Source organism: Littorina saxatilis, linkage group LG8, assembly GCF_037325665.1.
Source record: "Littorina saxatilis isolate snail1 linkage group LG8, US_GU_Lsax_2.0, whole genome shotgun sequence".
NCBI lineage: Eukaryota > Metazoa > Mollusca > Gastropoda > Littorinimorpha > Littorinidae > Littorina > Littorina saxatilis.
This window is the reverse complement of record NC_090252.1, coordinates 39,981,910-40,007,133: the sequence shown is the minus strand read 5'-3', so window position 1 is coordinate 40,007,133 and position 25,224 is coordinate 39,981,910. Positions and strand designations below refer to the sequence as shown.

The 25,224-nt window shown below is 43.8% G+C and overlaps 1 protein-coding gene across 3 annotated transcripts; it reads left to right on the top strand.

Annotated features, from left to right (window-relative positions):
• Positions 1–479: 479 nt before the first annotated feature.
• On the top strand, positions 480–19,770 carry LOC138973518 (uncharacterized). 3 transcript variants are annotated; one of them, XM_070346224.1, is made up of 5 exons: positions 480–3,439; positions 6,377–6,598; positions 7,438–7,507; positions 15,408–15,629; positions 19,421–19,770. In XM_070346224.1, exons 1-3 carry the CDS (start codon positions 3,048–3,050, stop codon positions 7,442–7,444), a joined length of 621 nt encoding a protein of 206 aa, XP_070202325.1. In that variant the 5' UTR covers positions 480–3,047; the 3' UTR covers positions 7,445–7,507; positions 15,408–15,629; positions 19,421–19,770. The 3 variants fall into 3 exon arrangements, with proteins under 3 accessions (XP_070202325.1, XP_070202326.1, XP_070202327.1); XM_070346225.1 differs by lacking the exon at positions 19,421–19,770 and adding an exon at positions 17,026–17,384; XM_070346226.1 differs by lacking the exon at positions 15,408–15,629.
• The last annotated feature ends 5,454 nt before the right edge of the window (positions 19,771–25,224 follow it).

Here is a 25,224-nt window from a genome sequence, read left to right as displayed (position 1 = left end):
TGTAAAAATACTTTTCAAGCTCGAGGTGCCAAAATACTTTTCTCGTTGATCATACAGATCAGCACACTCGGTGAGAAAATGACTCACAGTAAAACCAGTATCACAGGCGTGGCACCATGGTGCCTCTTCTCTTTTAAGCAGATGAACATGAGTGAGATAAGTGTGACCAGTATGTAACCTGGCCAAAACACTTTCTTCTTTTCTAGGTGGCAAGGATGCCACCAACACATCCGGTCAACAGATCTGCAAAGTACCAGAACTCTCCCAAGTATTGGTCTTGCAACAGCAACAATGCTGCATCTCCATTGGAATGAAACTGGCACCCTCTCTGAAATCGATTGTACAGGGAGAGAGAACATTGATTTAGATGAAGATGGGCCTGTATGGGTCACTTTCTTTCTTTATTTGGTGTTTAACGTTGTTTTCAACCACGAAGGTTATATCGCGACGAGGGAAAGGGGGGAGATGGGATAGGGGAAAGGGGGGAGATGGGATAGAGCCACTTGTTAAGTGTTTCTTGTTCACAAAAGCACTAATCAAAAATTTGCTCCAGGGGCTTGCAACGTAGTACAATATATGACCTTACTGGGAGAATGCAAGTTTCCAGTACAAAGGACTAAACATTTCTTACATACTGCTTGACTAAAATCTTTACAAACAAAACCAAAGTGTTCAATGAGCGAACAACACTCAGAAAGAAACAGGGCTCAATGTATGAAACTTTTTGAAGAGTTTTCATTGGCCATATGTCCAGAAGCTCGCATTCATTACATGGATAAGTGAATGGGACAAACGTCCGGACCAATGCTCAAGTTTGTGAGGATATGATATGAGTATATAGTCACAAATGTGTACAAGTTTGTGTATAATTATATGTGTATATGTACAGTTTGTTTGTTTCTTTGCTTAACGCCCAGCCGACCACGAAGGGCCATATCAGGGCGGTGCTGCTTTGACATTTAACGTGCGCCACACACACACAAGACAGAAGTCGCAGCACAGGCTTCATGTCTCACCCAGTCACATTATTCTGACACCGGACCAACCAGTCCTAGCACTAACCCCATAATGCCAGACGCCAGGCGGAGCAGCCACTAGATTGCCAATTTTAAAGTCTTAATTATGACCCGGCCGGGGTTCGAACCCACGACCTCCCGATCACGGGGCGGACGCCTTACCACTAGGCCAACCGTGCCAGTAAGGGAAACTGGATCACATGGGTTCACGATGGCTCAGGGGTAAGATAACCCACGCAAAAATAAATTCTTTGAAAATTGTTCGCTCTTTACGGAGGGGACCTAGGATGTTCTCAATCGGTGAGTGTTTAAATGAAAGGGTGTTTGTACTGTGTGTAAAAGCCTGACCGTATTTGTGATGGTTTACGGGAGGCTTACTGTGCCTTTAATTTTTACCATAAGTCTTTAGTTTTTAATGAAAAAGATTCTTGAATTGAAAAAAATACAATTGCTGTTCAAATTACTGAAACACCAGTACCTCTTTTTACAAATTTAAAAATGTAACAATGATAGGGTCAAAATAAGAAATGATTTATTGCAAGAATATAAACTGAGTGACTGATGTCCAATTATGATTAATACTTGTGCTTAAAGTTAAACATGATTAATGGTGATGTAAAAATGACAACAAAAATGTGGATACAGACATATGTCAAGTGTCTTGTTCCTCTCTTTGAAAGAAGAGTACAGTGTAAACCGAAAGTATCTTGCTGGTCTGATATCAGGAAAAAATTGTTTGCTTGTTTGTTTATTTGTTGCTTAACGTCCAGCCGACTACGCAGAGCCATATCAGGACGACAGGAAAAAATGACCTCTCAGACATAACATTGAATCATGAATAATGAATTAACCTAACATTGGTTTTAGAGCGTTTGTGCCAAATCTTGCAAAGAAGGGGAGTGCGGAACTTTTTTTGTCCGTGTGACCAATTGAATACGTTATTAGATAAGTAAATTCATTTAACAGGAACACATTAAAAAAAATTTTTATTTACTTTGCATTGCGATACAAACAGGCCACATGTGGGGCTTCCACTCGCAAAAGGGATAAGAGAAAGGTTCTGATTTTGGGGGGTTAGTCGTAAAAGAGGGGGTCCACTGTTTAAAGTGTAGTCCGTAGATGGCTCAAAGCAATGAGTTTTGGTTCGAGGTACTTGAGTAAACGGCGTCACACAGATGTATGCATAAGGAGAATTATATAACGGAAAATATCGAGATTTGGGTCTGCTTTTGAAAGGAGCGATTTCCGAAAGCACAAGCACTTTGTTATCCTTGCAAAGACACATCAAAGTACTATGACGACACATCTGACATGTTTTTTTTCCACGGCTAGGGAAAGTTGGGTGACTAAGTATTGATCTACTTTTATTACAATGACTTGAAGCTGAGCAGAGTACAGACATTAACAAGTGAAGTATTACTTAAACTCATGCTGTGAGTTATGTTTTTGTTGAAAATGTGAGAGTGAAAAGGATAGAGGGTATTGAGCAAATGCACTGACATAACTACACACGTCACATGTCAAGATGGTCATTTATACAGCTTCTTCTTCTTCTGCGTTCGTGGGCTGAAACTCCCACGTACACTCGTGTTTTTTGCACGATTGATTTTACGTGTATGACCGTTTTTTACCCCGCCATTTAGGCAGCCATACGCCGTTTTCGGAGGAAGCATGCTGGGTATTTTCGTGTTTCTATAACCCACCGAACTCTGACATGGATTACAGGATCTTTTTTTCGTGCGCACTTGATCTTGTGCTTGCGTGTACACACGGAGGTGTTCGGACACCGAGGAGAGTCTGCACACAAAGTTGACTCTGAGAAATAAATCTCTCGCCGAACGTGGGGACGAACTCACGCTGACAGCGGCCAACTGGATACAAATCCAGCGCGCTACCGACTGAGCTACATCCCCGCCCTATTCATACAGCGAATTCCATGGCCTCAACTGGTTTACCAAACAATTATAGAGCGCAAGTGAGATACAAACATGTTTTGTCTATTGTTGCAGACATGATGACTTCGATAAACAAATGCCGATCTCTTGTGACGATGAGCGGACGTCTGATGATGAACCAGTGCCAGGCTCCAGTGACTATGAGCGAGAAACTGATGATGAACAAGTGCCCGACTCCAGTGACAATTTGCGAAAGCCTGATGATGAACCTGTGCCAGACTCTAGTGACTATGAGCGGAATCGTGTTGATAAGCCTGTGCCATACTCAACTAAAAATGAGGGGAAACCTGATGATGAACAAGTGTCCGACTCCAGTGACGATGAATGGAATCCTAGTGATGAACATGTGCCAGAATCCAGTGACGATGAATGGAATCCTGGTGATGGAACATGTTATATGAAGTATTATATCGCGCGCGTATCTCCAGACTCGGACTCAAGGCACAGGGATTTATTTATTTATGCAGTGTGAGATGGAATTGTTTACACAATACATCACGCATTGTCCTCTGTATACCTTGTTTATGTTGCTTTGGTCGGCTGGCAACCTCTCTCTCTCTCTCTCTTTTTTTTTTATATTCAATTAATAAAACACAAGATAACAAACATGGTAACTGTAGTTTCTGTTTGCACACATACTCTCTCATTTACATGCGGTTCAGAAAAAACTTTTACATTATACAAAAGGACAACAAATAGTGAAAACAATATACGTGTCAACATTTGTTTGTTTGTTTGTTTAACGCCTAGCCAACCACGAAGGGCCATATCAGGGCGGCGTGTCAACATGTGTAGCATGAAAATAATCATATGTCATCATATATTGATCTTTTTAAAAACAATATTCGCATCATAATGTATGGCTGTCTTTACCTTATATCAAAGAAAATAAACAATAATTTGTTTTCAATTAATAAAACTTCAGACTAACGAAATCTCTCTCTCTCTCTCTCTCTCTCTCTCTCTCTCTCTCTCGATAAAAAACATCAATATGGAAGTAACTGGAATGGATCCTAAAAAAGTTCAAGTACACTTTTAGCATTTATTGTTTCACAAATGTTTGGGTTTATATTTATTTTTAATGTCATGATCATCAAAAGCTAAACAACAAAGAATCGGCGCGCAAACCCTTTCAACATTATTCCCACAAAACTAATTCACATACACTAGAACCCCCTGTTAACGACTTTGGAAAAACCTTGAAAATTAGGTCGTAAAAAGGGGGTGGGGTCTTAAAAGGGGGGTTTGAGTTTTTGGCAGGTCGGTCATGAATTTGGTTGCAGTGTATCTACTGTCATGTTTACACACAAACACACAGTTGCAGTTTACTGTCATATCAAAACACACACACACACACACCCAAACAATTTACAGCAGAACAACTTGAACTCAAATTTCAAAGAAAATTTACTCATGGCGTAATGCTCGCTCCCCGCTGAGTGAAGCACATTTGACATTGTGGCACAACCAGTAAAATCCGAATGTCCTAACTCGATAGAAAACATAACGACTTTTCTCCAGAATCATCTTTCCGCTCATATGAATGATTCGTTGCCTTACATCGTTAAACTTGACCACGATCGTTAAGGTCTTTGTACAGGCTCCTCTCTTTGCGTACTTTCGCTTCGCTATCCTTCTGACTTCTCACCATCTAGATAACACTGAGTCATTATCCTTGACGACACACAGGATTTTCGTATTCCCGACTCCCAAGGAAGTCGCGGCGGATTGCCACTTCGCTCGATTAGCGATTACTTTATTAGCTCTCTTCTCAAGAGTCGGCGCTTTTCTTTTTCTTTCGCGAATCTTTGTTTGTCAACAAGACAGTCGTCGTGACAAGATAGTGTGCAGAAAAAAACCGGATGTATCAGGATCTTGTGCGCGCGAGATTTCGTTTTTATTTCTTCTCGCGATAGTTGGAGGAGCGATAGCCGCCATGTTGTGTTTTCAACTGCTCGAAATATGCGCAAAAGTTGTAAATCATCCCAAAAAGTTCGGTCGTAAGTCGCGTTTTGAATCATTATCCTTGACGATACACAGGATTTGCGTCTTCCCGACTCCTAAGGAAGTCGCCGCGGATTCTATCGTGCACGAGATTTAGTGGGGTTTTCGTCTCGCGCTAGTTCGAGGAGCAATTAGAGCCGCCATGTATTGTTTTCGTCTGCTCGACTACAAATGCGCGAAAGTCGTAATTCATCTCCAAAAGCTCGGTCGTAAGTCGCGTTTTAGGGTGAGTCGTTCACTGGGGGTTCATTATATAGTAGAATGCATCCGTGGTAGAAAAATCGGTCGTAAAAAGGGGGTGGTCGTAAAAAAGGGGGTCGCTAAGGGGGAGTTCTACTGTATATATATAGCGCACGTCTAAAGCAAGTGTGAATTCAAACCAGTACAAACACATGGAGAAAGGAAAACAATGAGCTCAGCGAAATGTTGCATAAATGTCTTAGTGAGATTTAAACTCAGGAGAGGTTTAATTGCCAAAAAAGTATTTCATTTCTTGGTGATTGTGTGACATAATACTGAATAGCCCCAGTTTATGTGATTCATCGTTCGTTTGTGGGCAGGGCCTAAAAAGTGGGGCGATGCCTTATTTGCAAATATGCCCATATATGGTATCACCCCATTTTTGGGGTAAATCACCTCATTTATATAAATTTGGCGAATTATCATCCAAATAATACTGGACAATGGTGAATGGGTCTGATAAGTCATTTAAATTTTAATTTCAATATGATTGACCCTTTTCTCAGTCTGTAATAGGCAATTAAAGTGCTGCCCCAATTGTATGGGTTTTGACACACGCCCCATTTACTGAGATATACAGCTATGTGTGTGTGTGTGTGTGTGTGTGTGTGTGTGTGTGTGTGTGTGTGCGCGCGCGATACCCGTGATGAGGCGACAATTGTGTAGTTGGCTATGTTCCCCAGGCTCCAACAAAAGGGCTGAAATCGAATTCTGTGAATGTGATCGTTTATCGTGTGATGGAGTGATACCGCTAGTCGTTTTAACAAAAGAAGCTTTCTCAGAAATATCCAAAAATGCACACACAGCAGTTCCCTTCTTTTGATTGATGTTTGGTTTGTTTTGTTTCGCAACATGGGACACTGTTCAAAAGACAGTGCGGGAGTATTTTCAAACACATGGAGGAGACAGGACATTGTTTCTGTTTCACAGTGGCCAGGTCAGTCACGATGTGTGGTCAGTGTTAAAAAGCGACCCTGTTAGATTCACTCGAAGGATACTAATACTGCATGTATTGTGAAACCGTGACTAATGGTACTGTTCATGTTGTTTCTGTAAATCATGGTAAGTTTTGTGCATACATAAGAATCGCCCGTTTTTTGTGTGTGTCTCCTATGTGAACGGGGCATGCTGTTATGATTACAGAGTGATCTACTGTTTCAGGTGTCAGTGCGGACATTGCTGTCATATGCCAACTTCTGTTGAGTGTGTGTGTTGCCACGACGTCCGACAAATCAAACAGAAGTTAGAAGGCCTGGATGACCAGGTAGGCTGCATCACAGCACATCCTGGCTTTCGTACCATTTGCCTGGACGTCTACTGCCTGGAGACCGCATACTATGCGTACAAGCAGGACTACGGGCGTCTAAACTTCGATCTGCATGAGTATGTAACAACACAAATCAGAAGATTATCATTCGGATATATTTCTTTCTTTCTTAATTTGGTGTTTAACGTCGTTTTCAACTACAAAGGTTATATTTTTCTTTATTTGGTGTAAAACGTATCGCGACGGGAAAAGGGGGGAGATGGGATAGAGTCACTTGTCAATTGTTTCTTGTTCACAAAAGCACTAATCAAAAAATTTGCTCCAGGGGCTTGCAACGTAGTACAATGTATTACCTTACTGGGAGAATGCAAGTTTCCATATTGTAAACGCCATGAGCGGAGGGTATGTGCATAGAAATACTCACTAATAAATAAATAAATAATACAAAGGACTTAACATTTCTTACATACTGCTTGACTAAAATCTTTACAAAAATTGACTATATTCTATACAAGAAACATTTAACAGGGTAAAAGGAGAAGTTAGTTAGTTAGCTATTGCTTTTTGGGTCCAGCGGACCATAATAGGCCAAATCATGACCCCACAAGTTAATCATTACACATTTTTAGATTAAAACAGTTCTAATACATAAAATCCGTAACGTCAACCGAAGGCAGTAAAAGGAGAAACAGAATCCGTTAGTCGCCTCTTACGACATGCTGGCACCCCCCTCCACTGATCGTGTGTCTGGAGTCTGCAAAACATGAGGACACATTTTTATGTACATGTTAACTGATGTTGACTTGTAAATAAAAAGGGCGTCAGCGTCTCAGACCTGCGATCAGGAGGCATCAGGTTCAAATCCAGGGTGGAGTCTCCTCTATATGAATACACCTGAACCTCTCCCCCAAAATACATGGCAGTAAATTAATCAATTTTCTGTTATCTTCCTCAGGTTGTGACATACCACTCAGCCCAACAGACATCGACCTACTGATGCAAACAGTTGAGAAAAGAAAACAAAGGTTTTTAAGGTTTTGTTTTTTTGTTTGCTTAACGCCCAGCCGACCACGAAGGGCCATATCAGGGCGGTGCTGCTTTGACATATAACGTGCGCCACACACAAGACAGAAGTCGCAGCACAGGCTTCATGTCTCACCCAGTCACATTATTCTGACACCGGACCAACCAGTCCTAGCACTAACCCCATAATGCCAGACGCCAGGCGGAGCAACCACTAGATTGCCAATTTTAAAGTCTTAGGTATGACCCGGCCGGGGTTCGAACCCACGACCTCCCGATCACGGGGCGGACGCCTTACCACAAGGCCAACCGTGCCGTTAAAGAAAACAAAGCGGAAGTGATGGGTTTGATGGTGAACAGCCTGGGACCAGTGGCAGTGCAGTGGGAAACAAGAAGAAACGGGTACTTGGCAAAAGAACTGCTCCCCCGTCACCCACATCTGACTTCAAGACAGCAGCAACAAGCTTAGTGAACAAGATGCAAGAGAAGCACAGCCAGCAAGAAGACAACCCTCATTTAAAGTATGCCAACACTGTTGCGGAGAGATTTCTGCAAATAAAAAGGAATAAGAGACTAACCATGTTGAAACACTTTCTTTCTTTCTTTCTTTATTTGGTGTTTAACGTCGTTTTCAACCGTTCAAGGTTATATCGCGACGGGGAAAGAGGGGAGATGGGAAAGTTAGTTAGCTGTTGCTTTTCGGGTCCAGCGGACCATAATAGGTCAAATCAGGACCCCACAAGTTAATCATTGCACACTTTTAGATTAAAACACTTCTAATACATAAAATCCGTAACGTCACCCGAAGGCAACAAAAAAGTGAGATGGGAAAGAGCCACTTGTCAATTGTTTCTTGTTCACAAAAGAGAAGCACAGCCAGCAAGAAGACTAATTACCCTCATTTAAACTATGCCAACACTGTTGCGGAGAGATTTCTGCAAATAAAAAGGAATAAGAGACTAACCATCTTGAAACACTTTCTTTCTTTCTTTCTTTCTTTGGTGTTTAACGTCGTTTTCAACCGTTCAAGGTTATATCGCGATGAGGAAAGGAGGGAGATGGGATAGAGCCACTTGTCAATTGTTTCTTGTTCACAAAAGCACTAATCAAAAATTTGCTCCAGGGGCTTGCAACGTAGTACAATATATTACCTTACTGGGCAAATGCAAGTTTCCAGTACAAAGGACTTAACATTTCTTACATACTGCTTGACTAAAATCTTTACAAACATTGACTATATTCTATTCAAGAAACACTTAACAAGGGTAAAAGGAGAAACAGAATCCGTTAGTCGCCTCTAGCCGTGTAATTGATTGTATTTGAATGTTGTCATTCTTTGTTTAGTCTAGTAACGTGAAAGTAAATGTCCACCTAGTTTTAGAAGAAGAAAATAAACGTCACAAATACCACAACTGTTTCTATTACGAGTTTGTGACGGACGAGTCCAACCCTGTTAAACCCAGACTGCGAGAAGGGGTTTACATCCGTTGAGAAAATATTAGGGTATATATAGATGTTATAAGGTACAGGTCATATAGAAAGAAGGCACTGACATTGCATGTGACAACTGTAAAGCACATCACCAAAGTGAAAGACCAGCTTACCAACCAACCAGTCAAGTTGGCTCATTTGGCTCGATGATATGAATTCTTTCTTTATTTGGTGTTTAACGTCGTTTTCAACCATTCAAGGTTATATCGCGACGGGATGATATGAATCCACTGCGCCGTATTATGAGACCTGAAAATTCAATACCCCGTGTGGCTGCAATTGCTGAGGTACTGGTTATATTAAGGAGTGTGCAGACATGGTAATAATGATGGCAGAGCAGCATTGACGTTGACTGCATTTAACCAGCCCTGCCCAGAATGTGCTGAATGCATGGAATTTCAGGGCTTCTCTGCTTTCGGGCAGCAGCCTGGTTAAACGGTGCCGAGAGTGATACGCCCGGGGATGTGGTGCGGGGGGGTGGGGTGCTCATCGGCGGAGGCCGGGGGCTGTGTTCCTTGAGTGGAGGGAGTCCTTCCGCTTTGGGGGCCGAGTTCGGGCGGGGCCGGTCGCCCGTTGTGTTGCCGACCCAAGACCCTGAAATACTACCCCAGCAACAAGTGCTGCATGTGCAGGAGCGGGAAACCCTGGTCGAGACTCGACGAATAAGGGCAGAGCAGGATGCAGCTGTCTTACAGAGTTTGGAAGTAGACAGGTAAAGGAACCGAGACCGGCAACGAGAGGCAGATCTGGTGCAAGACAGAGCAAGCCGCCTACATCAGCTGCAAACCCGCCACTCTCAACTTCTCCGGAACGAGCAGCTGCTCACAGGATTCAGAATCAGAATCCGAAATGATGGAAGAGAGCAGCGCTTTACTGCAAACGACACACTGTCTACACTGTGCAGTTTTAAATATGCTGGCGCACAAGATTTTCATTTTGAGGCCCGGTGGCAAGGATGCCACCAACACATCCGGTCAACAGATCTGCAAAGTACCAGAACTCTCCCAAGTATTGGTCTTGCATCAGCAACAATGCTGCATCTCCATTGGAATGAAACTGGCACCCTCTCTGAAATCGATTCTACAGGGACAGAGAACATTGATTTAGATGAAGAAGAATAAGAATAAGAATAAGAATACTTTATTATCTCATAGAGAAATTCAGGGGTGGTACATAACAATAATACAAACAAGACATTGATTTTACATAAAACATATAGCAGGTTATAGAAACACCTCCCACATACCTCTCTAGACATTCCTTGCCTTGTTCTTACGCATTCAGACATGAACACATCCATGTCTCACTTACACAAGATGGGCCTGTATGGGTCACTTTCTTTCTTTATTTGGTGTTTAACGTTGTTTTCAACCACGAAGGTTATATCGCGACGAGGGAAAGGGGGGAGATGGGATAGGGGAAAGGGGGGAGATGGGATAGAGCCACTTGTTAAGTGTTTCTTGTTCACAAAAGCACTAATCAAAAATTTGCTCCAGGGGCTTGCAACGTAGTACAATATATGACCTTACTGGGAGAATGCAAGTTTCCAGTACAAAGGACTAAACATTTCTTACATACTGCTTGACTAAAATCTTTACAAACATTGACTATATTCTATACAAGAACCACTTAACAAGGGTAATACGTGAAGAATTTTATGGGTGAGAAAAGGAAAGTAAAAGGACTTTGGGGAGGCAGAAATAGAGAAGAAACAAGAAAAAGATCCTAATTAGGTTCACTGCATCGAGAGTGAAAGTGAAAGCATAGTGTGAGGGAATAGCCTTACAGCCCACGTAATAATGTTCGGTACGCATGCGCGTGTTTGAGTGTCTTCATTGGTACGCATGCACTTGACGCCATCTTTTATGTGACGTAATTTACGACGCACGATGCTAGCTTTTAGAACGGTTTAGGACAGACGCGTCTAGCAGACGTGACTTTATCGCAGACGACCAGCTGCTAATCTGTCAGTATCGATGTGCGGGAGTTGTTTGATAAAATGACAATTTCTTTAGGATAATAGTCGCTTACGGACATGGTTGTTTAACAACGGTTAGCGGAAAATAGAGTAGTATAAATTGAAGAAGAACCGGATTGTTTGCCGGAAGTTAGTGATTCAGGGTCAGAGTTCACTGTAGCGCATGATTATGCGAAATAGTCCAGAGATTTGAGGTCTATATAATGTTTTGGATTTCGAGGGTGCGGCACTCTTTGTTAATCGGGAGTCATTTAACCCTAACCAAACTCTTTGTTAATCGGGAGTCATTTAATTATAACCAAATTCCTTGTTAACCGGGAAAAGTAAACTTTAGCCGACTTCTTCGTTAATCGGAAGCCGGCCTTCATTTCTAACCGTAAGGATTTATTGCTTAGATCTGTTGTTAATCATTCTTTGTGAACTAGGAACCTTGCAGTATACACTAAATAGCTCCTTGTCAATCAGGAGTTCTGTTATAACGTTTGTATAAATTCCTTGCCAATCGGGAATCTGATAGTACAGCAGTCCCTGCAATGTACGGCCCCCGGCGTGAGCGGACACCTGACATGTACGGACACATTTGCTCGGCACGGAGTGTTTTCCTTCTATATTTGCCCCCCCTTAAACGGACACCTGCAAAACGTGGACGCGGACACTCATTTTTGGTCCCAACAGCAGGTCATACCTCCAATGTACGGACAGACCATCGTCAAATTTTCACCACAACAAAATCGATAACAGAGCAGTCCGGTTCTTGGTACAAAGATCACAGCCGCAATGGCGTGACGACAGTCACTGATAACTTGAGTGCACGTGTACCCATCACTGAGGAGGGGGGTTAGTTTTGGTCAGGAGTGGAGTACATGCGAAGATGCCAACACGAAACTGCACTGAGCTCTTTATTCTTGTCTGTTGGACGTAAACAACAGAAACCACAGTCGATGAAGGTCCTGAGCGAAAGTGAGTGAAAAACCGGCCACAGTTCTCAGCATCGTGTGTCTGTGTGTAGGCATAACCTCTTTCATTGACAAGATACTCTTGTTTCCCCTCAGCCTTGACCAGTGAGTCGGTTGCCTAATCTATGAACCCTTCAGTTGTCTTGCTTTGTCAAAAGTTACGACACTGTCAACTGGTTTTGCTCTGAGTGAACAGTGCAGCTGGCCTCTCTGGCCACAGCCCCCAACAGTACATGGCTGGAGGGAGGGAGAGAGAGAGAGGAAGGGGGGGGGGGGTGGAGGGTTAGCTGGCTAAACTCTGTGGGGTGTCCGGTGTCACTTCATGTCAGCAGGAAGAGCATTGGAGAGAAATAGAGAGGTGTACTCTTCCACACAATTTCCAAGCATCAGTTGTCACGGGGTAGGCATTAGTGAGGGAGAATGGGAGCTGTGTTATGTACAGTGTATTTCCGACTGAAGAGTGAAAAGTCACTGCCATGCCACATGATCGGCATGCAGTCAATAAAGCCAGACAAGAAAAAAATAAATTAAATAATTATGACATGCAGCTCTATCTGCTGCTATTTATTCAAACTGGTTTTCAAGCTTATTCTTGCAAAGCATCTGCACACGCTCCTCTGTGCTGTGTTTGTGTGGCTGCTTTCGTATGTCAGTGCATGGTGAGTGTGTTCACTGCCTTGAGGATTTATTTTATCTCTTCTTTTCAACACTTTTCATACAAATCCTTTTTACAGAACGTTTAAAGAAGTATTAGGAGTTTATTGTTATTGTTTAGTTGCCACAAGAAGTGATTATCATAGACTCAATCCTGTTGTTTGTGTGTCTCTGTGTGAGTGTATGGGGGAGGGGGTGGTGTGGTCACCCCTCCCGTGACCGGACACCTGCAATGTACGGACAGTTTTGCTATGGCCCAAGGGTGTCCGTTCATGAGAGGGACTGCTGTATCTCATGCACTAAATAGCTCCTTGTCAATCGGGAGTTCTGTTATAACGTTTGTATAAATTCCTTGCCAATCGCTGAATCGGGAATCTGATAGTGATAGTATTTCATGCACTGAATAGTTCCTTGTCAAGCGGGAGTTCTGTTATAAAGACTTTAAGTCTGAATAAGTTCCTTGTCAATCGGGAACCTGATAATCACCCCCTTGTTTAAACGACAGTCAGCGACAGTACTGAGACACGACAGAAATAGTTATGAAGTGACGAGGGAAGAAAGAAAACGAGTCTGCGTGAGAGAGTGACGATGTTTTGATTCCATGCACTTGTAGAATAAAAATGATGTTTTAAACTGTACAACCACGGTGTGGGCTACATTCGTTGGCAAGAGAGAGGCCGTTGGCCGTATGAGAGCTGAATACTAGATACTACTGCATCGGGGATAAGAGAGGGAAACGGGAAACATTCTTACACTCAAAAGAAAACACAACGCGAGGTCAGACAAACAACATCACGAGAAAATAAGAAACATCCTGCACAATCCCCTGGCAGTTTGTTTGTTTGTTTGTTTGCTTAACGCCCAGCCGACCACGAAGGGCCATATCAGGGCGGCGCTGCTTTGACATTTAACGTGCGCCACACACAAGACAGAAGTCGCAGCACAGGCTTCATGTCTCACCCAGTCACATTATTCTGACACCGGACCAACCAGTCCTAGCACTAACCCCATAATGCCAGACGCCAGGCGGAGCAGCCACTAGATTGCCAATTTTAAAGTCTTAGGTATGACTCGGCCGGGGTTCGAACCCACGACCTCCCGATCACGGGACGGACGCCTTACCATTGGGCCAACCGTGCCGGTTCCCCTGGCAGCCCCCGGTCTCAATCAAATCTGCCACATAGTATCAACAGTCCATGACATAACAAAAGTCTGAGACCGTTTCTTTATCCTCTGTAAACGTCATGTGTCTCAGATTACCTCCCTTCACAGCCTCATTTACCCATTAGGCGTCATAGCCCTCAAAATTTTTCTCAGATTTTATTTTACCCCCGTGAAATGCTGGGTAGGGAATTTCCTTTTTATGATGTCTTATGTCGCGCGTGCGCAATTCATTGTCTCAGTAAAAATGGCATCTCGAAGTTCTTTGCCACAGCGGATTCAAATGGCATCTTCAACACAAGGCCAATCTTTTCAGTGGCGTAGAGTTGAAGATGATTCAAATGGCAACTGAAAGTACTTCTGTCCAGTGACCTGTCTGCTGATGTCTTTTTGGCCAACCGCACCCAAAGCATATGGTTTACGTAGTAGTAGTAGTAGTCTTTCTGTCTTTACTTGGTGTTTTACGTCGTTTTCAACCATTCAAGGTTATATCGCGACGGAGTAGTAGTAGCAGTAGTAGTAGTAGTAGTAGTAGTAGTAGTAGTAGTAGTACAGTAGTAGTACAGTAGTAGTAGTAGTAATTAAGTAGTAGATTAAAATATTCATACTGCCAAAGCGCGAGGCTATTTAGGCAGTGAGAACTGCTTGGTAAAATGAGAACTGTTAAAAAGAAAACGCTTCAGACTTGTTCTTCTTCTCAGCTGCACTCGTCACCGTCTTGTGATTTGTACAGGCGAGTTAGGGTTTCACTTCCAAATATGTAAAAGATCTGCGAATGATTCCAAGCATTTTGTTTGCTTTAGAAATAATGTTAATGATATGCTTATCAAAATTCAAATCTGTAACGAAAGTAACACCCAGATCTTTTTCCACACTGTCATGGTCAATCGTTACTCTGCCATTGTCTGTCGTCATAAAGTACCGGTAGTGATGTTTAGGATTTTTCTTTCTCATAATTATGGTTGTCTGTTTGTTTGTTTGTTTGCTTAATGCCCAACCGACCAGGAAGGGTCATTTCAGGGCGGTGCTGCTTTGACATATAACGTGCGCCACACACAAGACAGACGTTGCAGCACAGGCTTCATGTCTCACCCTGGAGTCACATTATTCTGACACCGGACCAACCAGTCCTAGCACTAACCCCATAATGCCAGACGCCAGGCGGAGCAGCCACTAGATTACCAATTTTAAAGTCTTAGGTATGACCCGGCCGGGGTTCGAACCCACGACCTCCCGATCACGGGGCGGACGCCTTACCACGAGGCCAACCGTGTCGGTAGGAACGTCAGGTAAAGCTGCCAGTTCAACACATGCACGCAAAAAACGAGCGGCAGAATCTGAGCCACGCCCACCCAATCAAGCTGACAGCGAGCCGAGCGAGATTGAATGTCATCCAGGACCTGAAACAAGAAAAATCATTTACATCTCTAAAATCATGCTGGATGTAATATGCATAAGAGCTAAGAAGAGGCTCTGCATTGCTTAAATTTCTAAGAATTTTATGATTTAATTTGGATGATTTTAAACAATACTGTGTGTTTAGTTTCTTGCACATATTTGTGCCGTTTATGAATGTGATTACAGTTGAAGTATATTATTTGTCTGTGTCTCCTATGTGAACGGGGCATGCTGTTATGATTACAGAGTGATCTACTGTTTCAGGTGTCAGTGCGGACATTGCTGTCAGATGCCAACTTCTGTTGATTGTGTGTGTTGCCACGACGTCAGACAAATCAAACAGAAGTTAGAAGGCCTGGATGACCAGGTAGGCTGCATCACAGCACATCCTGGCTTTCGTACCGTTTGCCTGGACGTCTACTGCCTGGAGACCGCATACTATGCGTACAAGCAGGACTGCGGGCGTCTAAACTTCGATCTGCATGAGTATGTAACACAACACAAATCAGAAGATTATCATTCGGATATATTTCTTTCTTTCTTAATTTGGTGTTTAACGTCGTTTTCAACCACGAAGGTTATATCTTTCTTTATTTGGTGTAAAACGTCGTTTTCAACCACGAAGGTTATATCGCGACGGGAAAAGGGGGGAGATGGGATAGTCACTTGTCAATTGTTTCTTGTTCACAAAAGCACTAATCAAAAAATTTGCTCGAGGGGCGGTGCTGCTTTGTTATAACGTGCGCCACACACAAGACAGAAGTTGCAGCACAGGCTTCACATGTCTCACCCAGTCATATTATTCTGACACCGGACCAACCAGTCCTAGCACTAACCCCATAATGCCAGACGCCAGGCGGAGCAGCCACTAGATTGCCAATTTTAAAGTCTTAGGTATGACCCGGCCGGGGTTCGAACCCACGACCTCCCGATCACGGGGCGGACGCCTTACCACAAGGCCAACCGTGCCGTTAAAGAAAACAAAGCGGAAGTGATGGGTTTGATGGTGAACAGCCTGGGACCAGTGGCAGTGCAGTGGGAAACAAGAAGAAACGGGTACTTGGCAAAAGAACTGCTCCCCCGTCACCCACATCTGACTTCAAGACAGCAGCAACAAGCTTAGTGAACAAGATGCAAGAGAAGCACAGCCAGCAATAAGACAACCCTCATTTAAAGTATGCCAACACTGTTGCGGAGAGATTTCTGCAAATAAAAAGGAATAAGAGACTAACCATCTTGAAACACTTTCTTTCTTTCTTTCTTTGGTGTTTACCGTCGTTTTCAACCGTTCAAGGTTATATCGCGACGGGGAAATGGGGGAGATGGGATAGAGCCACTTGTCAATTGTTTCTTGTTCACAAATGCACTAATCAAAAATTTGCTCCAGGGGCTTGCAACGTAGTACAATATATCACCTTACTGGGCCAATGCAAGTTTCCAGTACAAAGGACTTAACATTTCTTACATACTGCTTGACTAAAGTCTTTACAAAAATTGACTATATTTCTTTCTTTCTTTATTTGGTGTTTAACGTCATTTTCAACCACGAAGGTTATATCGCGACGGAATTGACTATATTCTATACAAGAAACACTTAACAAGGGTAAAAGGAGAAACAGAATCCGTTAGTCGCCTCTTACGACATGCTGGCACCCCCCTCCACTGATCGTGTGTCTGGAGTCTGCAAAACATGAGGACATATTTTTATGTACATGTTAACTGATGTTGACTTGTATATAAAAAGGGCGTCAGCGTCTCAGACCTGCGATCAGGAGGCATCAGGTTCAAATCCAGGGTGGAGTCTCCTCCATATGAATACACCTGAACCTCTCCCCCAAAATACATGGCAGTAAATGAATCAATTTTCTGTTATCTTCTTCAGGTTGTGACATACCACCCAGCCCAACAGACATCGACCTACTGATGCAAACAGTTGAGAAAAGAAAACAAAGCGGAAGTGGGTTTGATAGTGAACAGCCTGGGACCAGTGGCAGTGCAGTGGGAAACAAGAAGAAACGGGTACTTGGCAAAAGAACTGCTCCCCCGTCACCCACATCTGACTTCAAGACAGCAGCAACAAGCTTAGTGAACAAGATGCAAGAGAAGCACAGCCAGCAAGAAGACAACCCTCATTTAAAGTATGCCAACACTGTTGCGGAGAGATTTCTGCAAATAAAAAGGAATAAGAGACTAACCATGTTGAAACATTTTCTTTCTTTATTTGGTGTTTAACGTCGTTTTCAACCGTTCAAGGTTATATCGCGACGGGGAAAGAGGGGAGATGGGAAAGTTAGTTAGCTGTTGCTTTTCGGGTCCAGCGGACCATAATAGGCCAAATCAGGACCCCACAAGTTAATCATTGCACACTTTTAGATTAAAACACTTCTAATACATAAAATCCGTAACGTCACCCGAAGGCAACAAAAAAGTGAGATGGGAAAGAGCCACTTGTCAATTGTTTCTTGTTCACAAAAGAGAAGCACAGCCAGCAAGAAGACTAATTACCCTCATTTAAACTATGCCAACACTGTTGCGGAGAGATTTCTGCAAATAAAAAGGAATAAGAGACTAACCATCTTGAAACACTTTCTTTCTTTCTTTCTTTCTTTGGTGTTTAACGTCGTTTTCAACCGTTCAAGGTTATATCGCGATGAGGAAAGGAGGGAGATGGGATAGAGCCACTTGTCAATTGTTTCTTGTTCACAAAAGCACTAATCAAAAATTTGCTCCAGGGGCTTGCAACGTAGTACAATATATTACCTTACTGGGCAAATGCAAGTTTCCAGTACAAAGGACTTAACATTTCTTACATACTGCTTGACTAAAATCTTTACAAACATTGACTATATTCTATTCAAGAAACACTTAACAAGGGTAAAAGGAGAAACAGAATCCGTTAGTCGCCTCTTACGACATGCTGGGGAGCATCGGGTAAATTCTTTCCCCTAACCCGCGGGGGGGAGCAAGACCCTATATGTCAAATAAATTAGGTAGTTTTAAAATTCAAATCTTAAAATAAAGACCAGACTCCTTTAAGAACCCAAAAAGAGCTGTAGAGCTGACCTCTGTAAAAATACTTTTCAAACTCGAGGTGCCAAAACTTTTCTCGTTGATCATACAGATCAGCACACTCGGTGATAAAATGATTCACAGTAAAACCAGTATCACATGCGTAGCACCATGGTGCCTCTTCTCTTTTAAGCAGATGAACATGAGTTAGATAAGTGTGTTCAGGGCCTGAAAGAGACAATTGCTGCAAGAAATGATCAGATAACTGTTCTTACTGTTGAAATTGATGAACTTAGCAAGCAACCGAGTAAAACTGGTGAAGAGTGTGGGAATGCAAACAATCAACTGACAACTGTAAAAGCTGCGTGTTCAGAACTGAGAAAGAATTCAGCAAATGTAGCCAGAGCGAGGCATGCACTAGCTGCTGAGAAGAAAAGAAGAGCTGAGCAGGAGAATGTGCGCACAAGCAACCATTGTGAGCAGCTTACCAAAACTAGACAGTTGCAATCAAACGTCACAGTCTTGCAGAAGAAATACCAGGGCGCAAAACAGGAGCTTCATTCAGTAAACCAGACCATCAAACACGTTAAGCTCTTGGACAAAGAGGCAACAGAGGCTAATGAAGAACTTGTGCAACGCTTGCAAGAACAGCAACAAGAACAGCAACGACCGATGTACAAAACTTGTTTGTTTGTTTGTTTGTTTGTGTGCTTAACGCCCAGCCGACCACGAAGGGCCATATCAGGGCGGTGCTGCTTTGACATATAACGTGCGCCACACACAAGACAGTAGTCGCAGCACAGGCTTCATGTCTCACCCATTCACATTATTCTGACACCGGACCAACCGGTCCTAGCACTAACCCCATAATGCCAGACGCCAGGCGGAGCAGCCACAAGATTGCCAATTTTAAAGTCTTAGGTATGACCCGGCCGGGGTTCGAACCCACAACCTCCCGATCACGGAGCGGACGCCTTACCACTAGGCCACCGTGCCGGTATGTACAAAACTAAGGAAGATGGAAAACACACTGATGGAGTTCAGCTTTGTGCTGCACAGCTAGTTGGTGAACTGGATGTGGCAGCTTCCCGGGTTTCCAAAATCATTAAATGTGTTGCCCATCATGTGGAGTAGAAATACACATCTTTTCAACTTAGGTCACTTTTTAGTAACTTTCCACTGCCTACTAAGTTGAAAAGATGTTTATTTCAGACATTATGGAGGCTCTGGTGTCACTAATATCAATGTGCTGTCTTTGCTTTGTTTAGCGACCAGCATCAAAGAGGCGCATAGAGGACTGCCTGGGAGAAGAGGACCACCAGGACAAAGAATGAAATCGATTGAATATGCTGTGCTGTTGCCCTGCTAAGCTGCGTACATTTTTAATTTCTCCGCAACATAATATGCATGTTTTTGTTATGAAATAAAATTGTTGATCGTATCTTGAGTTTATGGTGTTACATGTAATAGTCCTCATGATCTGTGACTGAGTGTGAAAGTTGGTGTGTGTGCGTGGATACATTTACCAAAACCTACATTCACTCTCAACGTTGCATTCACGTCGAAATCAAACCAAACCACAACCACAACCAAAAATTCACGTTGTGTCGACGTGTAATTCACGACGTGTAATTCACGTCAATTTTATCACGAAAAATGCACCAAAACTCAACTTTCCCGCTGTGTCAACGTAGAATTCACGTAATTCTTGACCTAAATTTTTACCTAAAATTTACGTTCCATTCACGTGGACATTATGTAAAAATGCAACGCAATTTCAACCAAACCACAACCACAACTTCACGTTGTCACAACGTAGAATTCACGTAATGTTTTTACGAACAATCCACCTCCACCAATAATTCACGTTGCATTCACGTTGGTGTCACGTAAAATGCAACTTTGTTTTCCAACGTTATTCCAGCGTGATTTCGTCCATACAAATCTATGTAAAAAAAATGTTGAAACGCAACGTAAACACAACGTGAATATAACGTGAATATAACGTGAATACAACGTAAAATTGTTTGCTGGGTATTCTATACAAGAAACACTTAACAAGGGTAAAAAGAGAAACAGAATCCGTTAGTCGCCTCTTACGACATGCTGGGGAGCATCGGGTAAATTCTTCCCCCTAACCCGCGGGGGTTAATCAGGACCTGAGTGATACAAGAATCATTGGCAAAGAAAGCGGGCTTGAATTTTTGTACTGCAACGCCCATTTTCTTCTTGGCGTGAGCAATGCTGCTGAGAAAGCTTTTGCAACACTTGAAGAGTCGGAGGACATCAGGGGCAACCTGAGGCGCGCTGCCTGCATTTGCTCATTTCAAGGCCTCTGCGACTGAACCAAGTGCCCTCCGTGCTCTCAGGACAACGTGTGATGTGCTGGGGCCACGTGGCGACGAAAAGAACGGCTGCAGAGACTATTGGCTGGGGTTTTGTCAGCTTCAGGAATTGAGCAGTAAGATCTCCAGCTTCAGATCAAACCGGTTCAACAACACATTTGAGGGAGCAGATGCCATCATCCATCACTTGGACGATATCAACGGCTGCAGAGACTATTGGCTGGGGTTTTGTCAGCTTCAGGAATTGAGCAGTAAGATCTCCAGCTTCAGATCAAACCGGTTCAACAACACATTTGAGGGAGCAGATGCCATCATCCATCACTTGGACGATATCAGGTCCCTTCTAGACGAACACGCTGAGGAGAAGCCGAACTTTAAACTCCAGAGTTAGTTAGTTAGTTGTTGCTTTTTGGGTCCAGCGGACCAATTTATAGGCCAAATCAGGACCCCACAAGTTTAACATTACACATAATTATTTAAATTAAACCAATTTTACTAAACAAAATTGGCTATGGTGATACAGCACTACAGGCTATGTTGATACAGCACTAAAAGCTATGTTGATACATCACTAAAAGCTATGTTGATACAGCATCACAGGCTATGTTGATACAGCACTACAGGCAAGTTTTCAGCCGGCACATGGATGACACGCGGCCACTCCTCCAACATCGGTGCTGCTTCGACCATAGGCTGCAAGACTGGGAAGGTGATTGGCTGTGGGGTCAGAAGCAAGATCTGCAAGTCATACAAGGTGTGGGAGAACAGACTCCCCATGAGATACAGGTGGGCAGCACAGCATGGACACAAGTGCACGCTGAATCACCACGGCTCTTCAGGAAGCATGGAGGCTATAGTGGGGCGGCTTAGCCCAACTGTTCAAAAGAATTGTGCATTTTGTTATACAAGCACCAAATTTGGCACAGATGTACATTAATATGTTGCGAACATTTTCAGATATTGGGCCACTTGAAATTATCTTTATATGTCCGCCATATTGGATTTCAAAATGGCCGCCAGTTGAAATCTACATTTGCTATTATCTGTGGACATAATGCAGCTATTGACTTGATTCTGGTATCTAAATGTATGTTTTTGGGGGCAAGGAATCCAATGGTATCAATTTCAACTTGATATTATCTATCACAGTCTGTTATATAATTGTATTTGGAAATTATCTAGGCAAATATTGGATTCAACACAATACTTTGAAAAGAATGTCTTAGTTCTGTAAATGTCTTAGGTATAATACTGACATGCTACAAGGTCTAGTATCTGAGGCTAGGTGTATACTGACATTCTACAATGGTCTGGTATCTGAGGCTAGGTATATACCGGTACTGAAGATACGTGTACATAAACAGTGTCAGGTTAACAAGTTCAGCATTGCCACAAGTACATGTATGTTGTTGACTCATCGTTATGTGCAGTCCCCTTCACACACAGAGGGCTGTGCACTGAAGGGCAGCCTTTTTGCACTTGCAGCGCCTCACACACCCTTTCTTGCACTTGCATGAAACCAGCTCAATGCAGCTGTGAGCTGCCTCAGGTAGCCTGGTCCAGTAAGGTGTGTACTGTCCTTCTTCAGTCCTTGACCAACCCCAGTTGGTTGGTGGAGGGAGCTCTGGTGCTGGCAGCAGTATATGACCCCACACATGTCCACCTTAAAACACTGCCCTCTTGACATGTTCCTCCAGAGCTGTGTTCGTTGGAGGGTTGAGCTGCACATTGTTCTTCCTTGCGAAGATTTTCCTCCTGGCCTTGTCAATGTCTCTGCATTTGCTGGTTCGATCATACAACAGGATCACGAACCTCTCGATCATGCGCATTGCATCGTCTGGTATGTCACGCGGTGCAGAGGACAGCAGCAGCAGCGCCTCAGTGAGTTCTGGCAGTACCGTCCAGACTGCCCACGCAGTCTTCTTGCCACGTCTAGCAAAACTAGACACAGTGTCGCATCCAGTTAGAGCGTGGAATATTGGCAGTGCACGAGCCTTCTCTCGTCCCAATCCAGCTGCTATTTCGTGTGCTGCTAGGTATCGGAAACTCTGGCCTGTTCCGAATGCCAGCCACAGTTTGTCTTCTGGTTGCAACTCCTGTGCCAGGGACACTGCCAGCACCACAACATCGGTGTTTACAGTCCGGATGAGTATTGCATGGTGTCTGATCCATGCTGGGCTGCGTGAGATACATGCAGCAACATCCGACTGTCAGCTTCTTCATGGTTACATGGGGCGAGTGAGGTCAGATCTGGCAGTAGTGGCTTGCTGAGCACTGCGTCTCCATCAGTAATGACGAGTACCTTGTCCTCCTGGTCAAACCATTCCATGAGAGCTGCTGAGAGGAACCTGAACAGCTCGGTCTTGTTGCTTTCCACTCGTAGGAAGTTCTGCCAGTTTTCTGGTATGGCTGCGGCAGCCACCACACGTCTCCGCACGCCTTGTCCCCGCTTTGCACGTGTACTACCTTTCAGTGAATCAGCAAGGTAAGTATTCCAGACCAGAGCCAGGCGTCACACTGTTTGCAGCTTCGTGGACATATATGGGATGACGATCTGTTGTGCATACTCTTCAAAGGCCTTTGAAGCAGCCGGCTTCAGCATCTGGACGATGGCTGCTCCATCAAGCACAATACAGGTCGTGACAGGAGTCTCTGTCTTTGCGTCGGAGACTTCTTCCAAGCATGTGAGGAGATCACTCTTGGTACCAGTGCAGAGGCTTCCACCATCAGACAATGCAGGAGGACATGCCTGATTCTCGTGACGAAAGAACTCCTCAAGGTTTCCATCCCTCGTCTGGCAGCCAATGTACATGCGTTTCTTTCTTTATTTGGTGTTTTACGAAATTACGTCGTTTTCAACCACGAAGGTTATATCGCGACGGAATGTACATGCGTGCGAAGAGTTCACGGTCATTCTTAACGGAGGCGAGCTGTTGCTGACCTTTGCTCTGGCTTCTTGGAGCGGAAGTGCTGAACACCTTTAGCTTGTTACGAGGAATGGGGTCGTCCACTGCCTTAGTTCTGTCCAACAGACACTCTCTGGTGAAAGCCTCGAACTGCTCTTGGTCAATCCTCTTGTCATTCATCACGGTCTCCACGGCAGCAGGACCTGCGATCTCCTTTGTGTCCAGTTTGACTACATCCTGACTCTCCTCCTCGAATGGGTTGCCCATCTCCTCTATGACACCAACGAGAGAGCGAACATCTTTCACAAATGAGGCCTGTACACTTGGCGTCTGATCATGATGACGTGTGTCTGCTGTTTGCCGTCTCCAGTGTTGGTTCCCATCCTGGAATTCTTCGATCACCCTGGCAACTTCTGGTCCCGCAACCATCCAGCGACGTAGAGCACTAGGGTTGTCAGTGAGCCCAACTGCTCCACCGTCTCTTTTGATGCAGCCATTATTCTGCTCATTGTGCCTGGTCAATCGGATTGAAGAGAACACCCTCTGTGTTTTCTGAACGGTGAAGTGGCTTTCCCTGAATTTCCTGGATACATCTGGGTGTTTGGTGGTGAGTTCGGCCATGTCCTTCAGGTGCACTGGTATCCACCTAGCATCGTGGGTGTGATCCAGTGCGTGGAACCAGTGGACCAGCTGTGTCAGAGCATCGAGGTACATCATTAACGATCCCTGCCTGAAAGAACACACATACACTTGAACCAACAGTTCTAGTTCCAGCACGGTTGCCCAGTAGTGAAACTTGGGGATGTCTTCTCCTCTCTGGCAACACCAGTCTTCAAACTCGGGAAGGTCCTCTGCATCCCTGGTTTCTCCCAGACAGTAGTGCTTGTAGGCACGGTGTTGCAGGATATACAGTCACTGCTGCAGTCACCTGATGTGCTCTTCTTGTGCACAAGACATGCATGGGATGCTCGCAGGAATGAGTCTGCTGTCCCTGCTGTCGCAATCTCGGCTTGCACAAATGCTTGCACCCAACCACTCCCTTGCAGCCAGTCCCCCAGTGTCCTCAGTGCCGCTATCTCCATGTGGAGGCCACCAAACATCACCACTATCTGGTCTTCACCATAGCTCTTCACCACCACCACCACCACCACCACCAGAATCAAGTCAATAGCTACATTAGATCACATACATTAGATCATACATTACATACATACATTAGATTCATTACATGGCCGCTTCACGATCTACATTTGACATTATCTTTAAGATAATGTCAAATGTAGATCGTAAAGCAGCCATTTTGAAATCCAATATGGCGGCAATTACTTGACAATACCAAGTGGCAATTAGTACCATTGGATTCCTCTCCCAAAAAAACATGCATTTGGATACCAGAATCAAGTCAATAGTTGCATTATGTCCACAGATAATAGCAAATGTAGATTTCAAGTGGTGGCCATTTTGAAATCCAATATGGCGGACATATAGAGAGAATTTCAAGAGGCCCAATATCTGAAAATGTTCGCAACATTTTGTTTGTTTGTTTGTTTGTTTGTTTATTTGTTGCTTAACGTCCAGCCGACTACGCAGAGCCATATCAGGACGAGGAAGGGGGGGATGAAGGGGGCCACTTGTCAAGCGATTCCTGTTTACAAATGCACTAACCCATTACTTGTGTCCCAGCAGGCTTTAGTAAAACTAAATTAATACCTACTGGAAGATTACCAGTTTCCAGTATGTTAAAATAGGCTTAACCTATCTACTGCTGGACTTACATCAGAACACTAACAGATTAAACTATACATGAATCGCGAGACAAGC